Genomic DNA, 12,184 nt, shown 5'->3' with positions numbered 1-12,184 from the left:
CTTAAGCTACGACTCTTTGAGACGACTTTTCAATAATGTCTCAAATGTTGCAAGGGCTCTCCTTGTTCTGGTGTAAGCCTTGGGATCATTATTAAAAAAACAATTTCCATCTAGTGGACTAAAAAAGGTACCGTTGTCTATAAATACTGCTAGTTTTTTCGACATCTGTAAACACAAGTAGGGATAAAGATTTTTTTTCATTTTTGTTGGTAATTTGACAGAATGATGGCACTATGATGGGGTTAACCTTTTCACATTGCAGCTTAAGCTTCAGTGTTGACATTTTTGGATCCACAATAACTTTTCAGCATTTACGCAATTAATGAATTTCCAATGGATTCTGAAGCAGAGAAAAGCAGACATGCACTAATATGCAACACGTCACAATAGTGAAGTGTTTACACAATCAACATAAATCAGGGGACACGTAGAAAAGTGACTTTGCGATACTTTGCGTTACTAGTGTGTTTCATATCGGTGCAAAGCCAATATGAAAAGTTGCTTTTCTCCGCATCAGAGTCATCTGATTTTTGTTGATTAGGTAAACGGTTAAAAAGTTATGCTACGTCAAAGAGTGAGTTATTCAAGTTTTGTCGATCACATAGCCGATGTTAAAGGGTTAAAACTCACTAATTGCATGTTTAGCATTGAATTTAAAACTAACAGCAAACATTATTTACCGCACGTCTAAGATATAATTTTAAAATGGCGCCACCTAGTGGACTGGAGTGGGACGCTTTCTTAAATTGCATATCGATGTTTCAATTCTTAAGGATAAATATAGCTTTTACAAAATGTGTTTTAAGGAGTAAAAGTTAAGGTAGATAAGGTTTCAACTTAGGTGCAACTTTTTTTCGACACCACGTGTCTCTTTTTTGTGTTTTTCGTTGTGTTTGTCCTCTTGATCTCCTTACTTACTCCTATCTGTTCTTTTTGTCACCCTCGCTTCCCCCTTTCCTCTTCCTTTCAAAGAGCCTAGTTAGCGGAACATCACAAGCCGTCTGCTGCTTGCCTCTTCACGTCCCCTTTGCTTTAGTTAAACCCCCCTTACTTAAAAAAAAGAAAAAAAAAAAACTCCTCCTCCTCCTCGGTGCAAACCCCCAGCCCATCTTTGCTTCTCCTCCCCTGAGGAACAAGCCACCTTCAGAGGGGCACCAGAACACATGTTAGACGTCCTGTAAGCCTGGGGAGGAGGGACGCAGGCAGAGGCGCTCCGAGGCAGACAGAAAGAGATGAACTGAAGAGAGAAATATACCAAGGAAGAGATAAAGCCGGGAGGCAGGGGAGGCGGGTGTTGAGCAGCACAGAGCAGCCTCCAAGCGTGTGCGTCAGTGAGAGAAAAGCGGCAGAGCTGGAGAGCGCATGTAGCAGGAGCGGAGAGAGAGTGGATGCATGTTGGTCGATTGAGAGAGACAGGCAGGGCAGAGGACTGGAGCGACAAGAGGAGGAAGAGAAGGGAAAGGAGCGAGGCTGAAAACTGAGGGGGCAGGCGGCACTGTGGATGTAAACTTTATCGTCTGTGTGAGATCGACGGGGTAGCAGCTGCAGAACAGGAGGAGAGTGAGCCGGTGGATTACCATGAGTGTCCTCTGAATGAACCAGGATGCTGCATCTCCATCAGGGTAAGCGGGGGACTGTCATCTGCACTCACAGTGGAGAAAAACTGCCCGGTTGTGCAGGTTTTTTCCTGTCAACTGATGGATGTGTGGACTACAACAGCAAGGGATGCATTTCTTGCACATGTGCATGGGGACAATTGAAATTTTCTTTTATCCTTGTTTCTCCTGTTGCTAATAGACACAACACGATGCAAAACTAAAAACTAACTACTTTGATTTTTTTTTCCCCTTTTCAGTCCTTTTTTGTATCTCAGATTAAGATTTACAATCCCGTCCTCTAATCCCACACTGAAGTGACTAGGTACTGATGAATAGTGGGGAGCATGGATTATGGCAGTGTGGTTTAAAGGGCTGGTGTCCCTCTGCAGTCCACGAGTCTGTCCTCGCAGTTATTTACCATGGACCCGCTGGAGATAGGACACTTACAACCAACACAGCAAGGATGCTGAGTAGGGGGGGTTGTTGATATTTTTGGCTGACTTTGTTATCTCTAAAAACAGAACAGCTAGAAATGAGAGCATGGGAGGTTTGCTCGACCGTCTGGCTGGTGTTGCCAAAACGCCAGAGAAAAATGCCATTCTTTGTCTTTTTATAGCTCTTTTTTTCTCTTTCACCCTGGGAACTGGTGTTTCCATCACAGGAGGGGAAAAAAATGTAGTCGATGCTTTATAACTGACTTTGTGCAGGACAACACATTTCCTCACTGGAATAAATCAGGAGTAACGTTTCTGTTTAAAGCAGAGATGCTTTTTGATTGACAAGTTGATAGTTAGATTTTCTTTAAGTTGTTTTTGACTCGAAAAGGTAGTTCGAGTGTTAAAAAATGCTACTTTTTTATGTAAAGTTGTCTTTGCATAACTTATGAAAGACAAACTTTACGATAAACCATGACAGTTTCTTAAACCTTACCTAGTAGAGTTTTCCATAAACCAAAACAGTTACCGCTCATTATTAGTCTTAATGAGAAGCCACTTCTCTCATCAGTGGAGTGGGACTCTTAAGATCTTGAATTACACTTGTATATTTTAAGTTGCCCAGAAGATTGCCTGTTGATATTTTCCTTACTATGAGGTGCCTTTTTTTTTTAAACGACTGCAGTTTATTATCCAGAGCACCTTATATATGGATTAATTCGGGTTGTGCTTGCTGATGTCAAAGCGATTTTGACAGGTCAAATATGTGGTTGAGTGTTATAGTGAGCACGCTAACACGGCCAATGTGTAGCTGTGTCAGACTACATTTTTATTTTGTACATGTTACTAACAATATTGGCAATTTGCATAGTCACAGTAACGTGGCTTTTTTTAGCAGTATCAGTATGTTTTTTCCGTGGAGCCAAAAAGTCGGGAGTCACAGGTATTGGAACATTCTAACGAGGCTAATGTGTAGCAGTGTGGGAGATTGTTATGTTATGGTAATATTCGTTTTAGCGGTATCAATCTTTTTTTTAAGTGTTGCAAACAAGAAGGTGAGTTACAGCTTTTGTGATTATCACGACTAACATTTTTATAAACTAGTTTAGGGTCACTGTGAAGTCTTTTGTCTCCCTTAAAGCCCCTAATGGTAATATATATGTAATATATACAATTGAAAATAGATCATTAATTGACAATATATATATATATATTTATATATCGATATATAGATATATTTATAGATATATAGATATATATATAGGCATGTAGATATATATCTATATATATATATATATATATATATATATATATATATATATATATATATATATATATATATATTTATATGTTTTTGGATACGTTGTCTCATGTCGCTTTCTCCCTTTGATTTTGCGTTCATAAATTCCAGTTTAGTGTAACATATCTGCCACCAAACAGCCTGCTGATTGATTCTAGATTTTGTTCAATCAAATCGCTATATATCACAATGTCATTTTCGCAAAAAACTATAAAAAAAAAAAAAATTCACCCTGCGACAGACTGGCGACCTGTCAAGGGCGTCCCCTGCTTTCGCCCACAAGTGGCCGGGATAGGCTCCGGCATCCCCGTGACCCCAAAAGGGAATAAACGGTAGAAGATGAATGAATGAATGAATCTTCGCAAACTCGAAGATGACAGACGACGTATTTGAAACCTTTTGTGTTGCAAAAAAGTGTATTTTGAAAGCAGAGAAAAAGATTCTGAAAGCAAACTTTTAATATTTTTATTTGCAACTTTGAAAGTTTTGTTTTTAAAACTGAACATTTTGTTTTCAATTAAGGAAAGTTTAATCTCCAAACTTTGACTTTTGTTCACACTATGGTGGCAGAAATATCACTTCATCTGAATGATTCCACCAAGCAAATTATTCTATATTTTACTGCTTACAGATCTTCTCCTACTTGAAGGAATATGAACGTGCATCTTTATTTCCTATTACATCTAAAATGTTGATGTTGTTTAAGCTTTCTTTATAGAGTTTCCTAATTACAGACCTTCCCGGTTGCTAGTATGCTGAGCAGTCACTAAGGTAGAGTAGATTGCAACAAAGACTCGTTTGGAAAAGTGTTCATAAAGTCATAAAGTCAGTCTGTTTTATTACAACATGCACACACTGTTCCAAAATAAAATTCTTACAAGCTTTGGCCTTAGACACAAGGAAATCTCCCATCTCTGATTCTGTAACTCAGTGAGTCACACTGTTGAAGTTCATCCAACCAGGGCAGACATCCATAGTCATGAATCAGGGCTTACATCCTGGCTGTTTGGTCCACTTTCTGCTCAGATGGGGACCAGTAAAAGCCTTTATTTGAAGCAGGGAGGGATGGGGATATCAGCCGGCCACCAGAGCAGATATGTTGGAGCACTGGGCAGTTTAAGCTCACTGCCCTCTGAAAACTACCTGGGGATTACTCGATAAGAGGATTGCCAAGTTGAAGGATTTGATTTTATAGAATTAAAACTGTAATTCTCTCCATCCACCCATGCAACCCTTTCTGCACATTATTATACTCCCCTTGTAGCTCTGCTCTTGCAAGTATTTTAGACTCCAGCAAAAAACACAATGTTCTCTAGTTTTTCCCTCCCCCCCCCCTTGAATCCTTCAAAATAAACGCCTGCAAATTTAAATAATGGGAATCCAAATACTGAAACATGTAGTTTTGTTGCCATAACCTCACGATCTTGACAAAATGGTAAACTGTGATGGACAGTTTTTTAAATGTATTTATCTGCTGTGTTTGTAGTGAACATCAGGGGGCACCATTAAAGAATGTCTATTTATTTATTTATTTATTTATTTATTTATTTATTTATTTATTTATTTTCTAAATAAGTAAAATAAGAAAATCTAGTTTGAACATTTTTTTTAATTGTAATAGATGTTACTAATGTTATTAAGGCTTTGAGTATCTACACTGATCAGAAATCTACACTGATCAGAAATCTACACTGATCAGAATTATGTATATTTTTGAGTTTTAGGAAAACTAAAATGTTTGGAATCGCTTAGTAATGTTGTAAGGCGTTTTCGCCTTTTTAGAAAAATGTTTCCAAAATTTAGCCAACAGTATTGAGTCTTAGTGCCTTCAATTTTTTTTAAAAAGTCGAATTTTTTCGATTAATTTGTAATTTATGTTTTTCTAATAAATCATGCAAAATCAGTTTATTTTTAAAGAAGCACATATTGCACTTAATCTGTATGGTTTTGTGAAATAATACAGCAAATTATTGCTGTTACTACTAAATATGCTGGTGAAATCTAATCTACAAAGGTGTAGCATATTTGTATTTTCATTTTTTCTTCTATTTATATGGATAGTGGTATTGGCCTACTCTGCACTGATTTCACTCACAACTTAGAAGCGAAATTCTGATGAACTAATGGCACTCTGCGGAAACTTCAGAAAATGACGCAGAGAATTTTAGTAAAAATAACAATCATATGTAGAAGACCAAAATAGTTAGATAAATGAGCGGAGTGACACTTAATATTATTGCTGTGATTGCCAATTTTGCTAGTAAAGTTTATTCATGGGATTTAGCATACTTGTAATATTAGTCTTTATTTGGACTATAAAACATTGACTTTATCAGTTAAATTATGTTTGACATTTATTGTTTTACACCTACAATTTTATTCTGGAAGTGTGGTTGGAATTTCTTCTTAAGAAGCCCATTTAGCGGCTGGTTCCAAATGCAGCAGGTTTATTAGCTCAGCTAAAAGTCCACAAAGCTAATTCAGGGTCAGGCAGGCAGGGGTCAACAACGAGCATGCGATCATCAGAGAAACAACGAGAATAGTCAAGATCCAGACGAGAGTCTGGGGCAGGTGGCTGGCAAACAGATTTAAAGACTAAACAGGGTAAGGAAGTCAGAAGATCAGGTCTGGATATAACACTTGGTAATGCAGGCAGAGTGGTACAAACAATACTTCACACTGAGTGAGGCTCAGTACAGTACTTAAGTAGACTGTGAGGGACTTGGAAATGAAAGTCAGGTGTGTGGCATCCAGAAACTGTGTGCTGGGGTTTCTGGGAGATGAAGGGTATTTAGAACTCTGGAGACGGTTCCCGCTGGTAACCAGAGGGAGAGACAGAGTTCTGACTTCTGACAACTTGAGTCGTTTCAATGGCAGCTCTACAGAGAGTTAGCAGAACTCAAGTGCTGATTATTGTTTAAACGAAGGCTGCCATGGCCATTGTGCTCTTATCTGTCACCTTGCTTCTCGCTCCCCAACATCCGATTTTCTTGACTCTTCCTCCTCCTCTTTGGTCCCCTCCCTGCATGTGGTGCTCTTGTCTTCGGTGACCCTGGGCCGGCGTGTTGGGCACAGGTCAAACAGAATTACTGAGGAATGTTCCTTTATTCAATGGCTGGCCCATTGGGCCTCAGCATGGGAGCGTTTCCCCTCCATTGACAGTTGGGGGGCTTTGCGGAAAGGCAGGAGCTCCTTGCAGACAACTTTTCCCATTTAATTCCCGACATCTCTGCAGCCTTCCAGCCGCTTTAATGATGTGTGCGTGTGACTTGAGGCGATCCAGCTCAATTACAGCTCCTCTGAACATATCCCTTCCCTCAGCCTGTTCAGCGCTTATCTTCCTCCATTCTGCTGCTTCATCAGTTCTCCAAAGATCTCTGTTTATACCAAAACTTAGCAGAAACTTGGACTTTCTCATGCATTTTTTGCCTCCTTGTCCTCCCATTAGACTGCAGAGCACTGTCACTGTACTGTTTAATGATGCAGCAGGGTTTATAACTTATAAAAGTCTTTTATTTGCTTCCTATCAATGGCTTACTGCATGCACTGGAGACTAAAGCATTGCCCAGAAACCCCTCACTGACTGTTAAGTGATGTCATTAGGAGCCAGGACATTTTTGTGGTTTTCTGCGCAGATGAACCCGCTCCATGTGAGTTCGCTGAGGTGCGAGGCTGTTTTGAGCAGCTGCTGCCTGTTTTCCAGGCTGTGTATTGTCATCCCAACATGAGAAACTTTTTTTCTTTATAAATGCTTAAATGGTATTTAAGCTCTCTTGGGAAAAAATTTTTTTTAGGTCATACCACCAAGATTTAGAGTTTTTTAGCATCCTCCCCTTGTTTTGAGTTTCTCTTGGGGTGAAGTGAGGCGTTTATGAGCTTGAAAAAGAGGTCAGTGTCATATTTAAGGTTGTTCGGGGCGGGAAATGTCAACAAACCTCACCTCCCCGCTATCTCAGTTGTAAATTATGGGATAATAGTTGGAGAAACATGCAGGATTGCATCCAAAGAGGGGAAGTGTTGGCGCAGCTGGAGAGGAAATGGATGGAGGGGCTGCAGGAGAAGCTCACCTTTTGAGTTGTAAAACTCTTTTCCAAACAACCCCCCACACCCATTCTGGGTTGGAGTACCTCAAACCTCTTGGGGACCGTTTTTATTCAGAGTGAACTACAAGAAGCGCGTTCGGTTTTACTTGCCAGAAACCAGCGAGCCAAAAATGTGTTTGGAAAGACGGGGAGCTTTATCTGCCCATCTCTCAATTAGCACCATCAGCAGGCTGAACTGTTTGACATTTCTTATCAAAAAAATGAATAAATGAAGTGATGAGAAGCTCAGATAAGCGTGACGCTGACTTTGGCAGCAGTTTTGGATGAACGCCTCCGCAAGTTGCTGTCTGGCAAAACCGGTTGGGCTCTGAAGCGCTCCTGTTCTCTGAAAACAGCTGCTGAAAATTGCAGCAGCTTTGCAGCCCAAAGCAGAACCTTCCAGCATTGGCATTGGCATGGAGCCCCCCCCCCCCCCCCCCCCCCCCACACACACAACCCCAACCCAAAGGTGTTTCAATGCAGGCAGGTCGAGGTCTGAATGCAGAACAATGAAGCGGGCGACTGTTTACCTCAGAACAGGTGGAAACTGAATAATAGACGTTCTCTGCAGCTTTTTTGTGTCATTCAATTCAAATAGTTTTTGTTAACAGCTGCTTTTATATATTCCTACCAGTGTCCTTCATTTAATCTTTTTATCTCTGACTTTCACCCAGATAGAAACTCATTGATAAACTTTCTTCCTTGTTAATACTTATGTGGTGTTTTCCAAAAAAAACTTGTTCCGTTGTTAAATAATGGCATCTTGGGAAAGGTTTTCACTCTAAAATTTGACCCAACACAGCAAGTACAGTAGCTGAATGCCTAACGCCTTAGTAACCTGTATGGGGGTTGACTTGCACTCTCTAGATTTGCATGTCAAATTTTTTCCGGATGCAAGTGAAACATGGGGCTCAGCCACCTTAAGGGACATCACAAAAATTGAACATACTATTGTCATGCATGCATTGTCAAGTATTTATAAGGATAATGAAAGTTACACTCAATCATGACGGCCCTTTATTATAACGTACAGCTCCCTTGCGTCGCACTCTTGTCCGTAGTGAGAGTGCACTGACTAGTTACAGATAGTGGGCCAATGCTGCATACAAAGTTGTCTGCAGTTAATATCCATTCACACAAACTATTCTCTGATTGCCACATTTTCTTTTTTCTAATAATCAGGCTGCAAGCACAGAGCACGGACTTGTCACTTGAACACGGGCCCCCTTGCGCCGTACGCAAATTTTGGAGGTGTTGAAATAAACGCCTGCATCTTACCTACATCACCTTGACTTACCCTTACGTGTTGTTTAGATGTTTTCGCTACGACTTGTCACCTGCAGCATGCCTGTAGAAAACATTTGGACGATCATTTTTGTTCATTTTTTTGCCTGGAGACACCCCATCTGCACCCATAAGGGCAGTGGTGACTATGGCATTAGTCATCCCGTAATTGCAATTAGACATGAAGAGGGCTACAAAACCAGCCCAATTGGGAGTCAATTACTTATATTCTTAAGTCCTCATAACTTCTACACTTTTAAAAAGAAAGGTCTAAGGCTTTCAGGCTTCATAATTTGGACATAAAAGATTCATGTTTGTGTGTGCATGCTCATCCATGCAATCATGTCTGAGGAGAAACCTCCCGGTCAGACGGGTGTGGCCAATTTTTCCTTTTTAAAGGTGCAAAACAATTTTTTTTTTTATGTTTCTGTCTGGACAGGAATGTGTCTGCTGCATGGAAACAATTGAGGTCAGAGCCCTGCTTCAAAAAAGAAGAAGGAAAACATTTAAAGAGACAGGCGGTCAGGGGTAATCCACGCTGAGCGAGTGCATTCCTCGCAGTCTCTGAGGATTCCTCACGTCAGAATTGTTGCTGCTTCACAAGTTTTCTTGTTGTTTTTATTTTTTTCTTCTTCTATCGATCTCTCCCATTCTCTTCCTGCATTATGTGGAGAAACTTCAACAGAGCTGCAGAGTCTAAGGAAACCATCCAGCACTGGGATTCTTGAGAACTAAGATGCTATCACACATAAATAACCCCAAGCTTGATGTTCCCATCGGATAAATCATGCTAATCACGATCAACTCTGTTCGTATAACTTCTCTGTGGTGTGCACATGTCCAAACAAAGTTCAAAGTGATGAGACCAAATTCCCTCCTGGGCGTTTCAGCGGGCCAAATTTCTTATTGTTTTCTAGTGTTCATTTTTTTTTTGCAGGAGTCATAAATGACTTTGGATGGAAGAACATTCCTGCGGACACAAGGTGATGTTTGTTCTTGAAGGCATAAACACGAAGAAAGAAAACATGTTAGTCATTAGGAGGGGATGCTTTTTCGTGGCAGCACAACAAGGTGTGGGCTCTTTGTTTGCTCACATCAGAACCTCATCACATTTCACCTCGTCAATAATTGATGCTCTGCCGCCGTGGCTGGCCGACCGGCTGGCTGGGAGCTGACATGTGGCTCCTGTTTTTTTGCCGCTCGCCTTCAGCTGCAGTCCGTGACGAGAGACAGGAGGTCAGGAACCAGCTGGGGGTGAGTCTGCAGCATTAAGCTGGGTCAGACTGCTACTCAGCACCCTTGATAGGGCTTCTGGGTGATTAATTGGACCTGCCTGATGCGCTTTCAGCAATTGATCAGTCACAGATGTGCAAGCCTCACCCCCTTTCAGTGCCAGATGAGTCTTTTAATATTCAGAAGGTTATTCAGGGTATGTGGAATAACAGTTACGCAAGGTGTTGTCAGGGGCTGACTCAATACATGAAACACCTTCCTAAACTCATTGTTGACATTTTGGACTGAAGCTCGGGATTACATAAGGCCACTAAATGATTAGAGGAGACCAACTTTTTAGGGGCTAAAAGTCTTATTGCAATGTCAAACATTTGCAATACAGATGAAAAACTAATATTTTTTTATTCCCAAAAAGAACCCAGCAGTGGATGCAGTTTGTTGTTTCCAGAATAGGAATACAGAATTGTCCACAAAAGTCATTTAAAAGGGGATTTTCCTACAAAGCAGCTCTCTCAACCAAACTTTATTTAAACTAGCAAGGAGTCTGCTGGCTGATAACCTGTGATATTATCTGTGTCAAGACTGTTAGAGTGTTAGAATAGTTTTGTGTATAAAACATTTACTGGCCCCATGCTATCTTCTCAACGGGCTCTAAAATGCGCGTTCCAGCAACCGCTTTTAATGAAAAGTTTATGTAAATGCTTGTAAACGCGTGTTTCGGGCTTCCGCAATCAAAACCCTTGCGCTCACGTGTGGCTACGCAAGTTTTGAACGTAGTTTTCGGACTTTACGTACAAAACGCACAGGTTTTAAAAGTTAAAATAGTTGAACTTTGATCAATCAGGGACACTTGGATTTGGTAGTGACGCATGAGTAGCGTCCTTTTTAATTGAAAATTGATCACGGACGAGACAGTCATAATGTGCATAAATTATATGTCTTTCAAAGTCTTTCAATTACATGAATAGAGCTGTGAAAGAAAAAGCCTAAGCAGGATTCCAGAGATTTGCACCATTTCATCATTTTGCACCAAGCGTCTTCCAACTGTAGTTGCAGTAGTTGCACTAGCATTGGATAGGGATGGTCCAGTGTCCAGAACCCACATTCAGTGCTTTCTGCCCTGGTGTGTACATAGCTTTAGAGACAATACCAGAGAAGACAATTGCTTTTAAATTTTCCTTTTTAACACAATGCTTGCAGGGTTCACGTAAGAGGAGTATGAATAATTTCCCAGTGAAGGAGAGGAAGACATAATTGCTTTACATTAAATATGAGTTCCTGAACGTATATATTTGTAAAAATAATATTAGACCTATGGCATTAAACATCGTGATACTGCCTCTTTAAGGGTTGGAGTGATGGGTTTGGTGCCCAGTGCGAGCCGTGGGAATCGCGTGCCTGTAAGGGCTCTTAACCCAGCAGGAGTGTAGACACTAATGCATAAATGCATGTCAGTTCTTCTCCCATCCAAACATTTATGTATCCTTTCTAGCCACTCTGTTTACAGGCCAATTGAAATGTTTAGCCTTAATGACGATCCAGCAAGATGCATAGTTTATAGCGTGCGTCCATTTGTAAGTTCTACTGGGAAAAGGCTGTTTAATCTGCTGGCATGTATCTCAGCAGAATGGAGATTAGAAACACTTGATAACAGGATGGCTCACAGAGGAAACCAGAACGTTTACCCTCTTTCATTATGTGCTTACAGGAAAACAATGTACAATGGATTAAAGCACCTGTATGGAAAACACAGCTAAGCGTCTGCCTCCCACAAAGCGCTTGAAGAGGTCTGACGTGTCAGCTCAAGTTGGCAAATGTTCCTGTGGTTGATTGATCCCCCCCCCCCCCCCAGCTCTGACAGATCGTGTCTTTGCATGCCGTCAAGCAAACAGGGAGGGTTTACATAGTGTCTGAGAGGCGAGAATGTAAGAGAAAGCAAGGTCGCTGTTCAGTGAAGGCAACAAGGCAGGTCAGGAGAGATGCAATCTGTCAGTTAATAGATGTTTGACTTGTTTCGTCAGACTTACGGTGCTTAAAACACAAAAAGGTGCACTTTTTTTCAAATTCTGCGGAAGATTTTTTCCTTAAGAAAAGTCTTCATTTGACTAAAATGTGAGCACAACAGTTTAAAATATGATGTCAAAAACATAGAATTTCTGACCCCATTGTATAAAATGATGCATTCCCACAGCACACCTTTTATAAATATAAATATAGAAGGACTTTTTATGATAAAATGGGTTGGTATTTGCG

At 40.6% G+C, this 12,184-nt stretch overlaps 1 protein-coding gene across 6 annotated transcripts in view; it reads left to right on the top strand.

The window, feature by feature from the left end:
* The window catches only part of LOC101162908 (nck-associated protein 5), a 165,462-nt gene that overhangs the window by 70,743 nt on the left and 82,535 nt on the right, over positions 1-12,184 (top strand). For 2 of the 6 annotated variants that reach the window (XR_013654213.1, XM_020708327.3), the window contains exon 1: positions 1,078-1,622. The exons of the other annotated variants lie outside the window; for them this stretch is intronic. Coding sequence is in view for 1 of the 2 variants with exons in the window: in XM_020708327.3 (XP_020563986.1) it covers positions 1,594-1,622 (29 nt within the window). In the remaining variant the exon portion in view is untranslated. Of the gene's footprint in view, positions 1-1,077; positions 1,623-12,184 lie in introns of those variants that run through there. 6 annotated transcript variants of the gene reach the window in all.

The sequence above is a fragment of the Oryzias latipes genome, chromosome 2 (genome assembly GCF_053564925.1).
Source record: "Oryzias latipes strain Hd-rR chromosome 2, Olatipes_Hd-rR_3.1".
Taxonomy (NCBI): Eukaryota; Metazoa; Chordata; class Actinopteri; order Beloniformes; family Adrianichthyidae; genus Oryzias; species Oryzias latipes.
The sequence above is the reverse complement of the archived record's forward strand: the minus strand, read 5'-3'. Positions and strand labels throughout refer to the sequence as shown.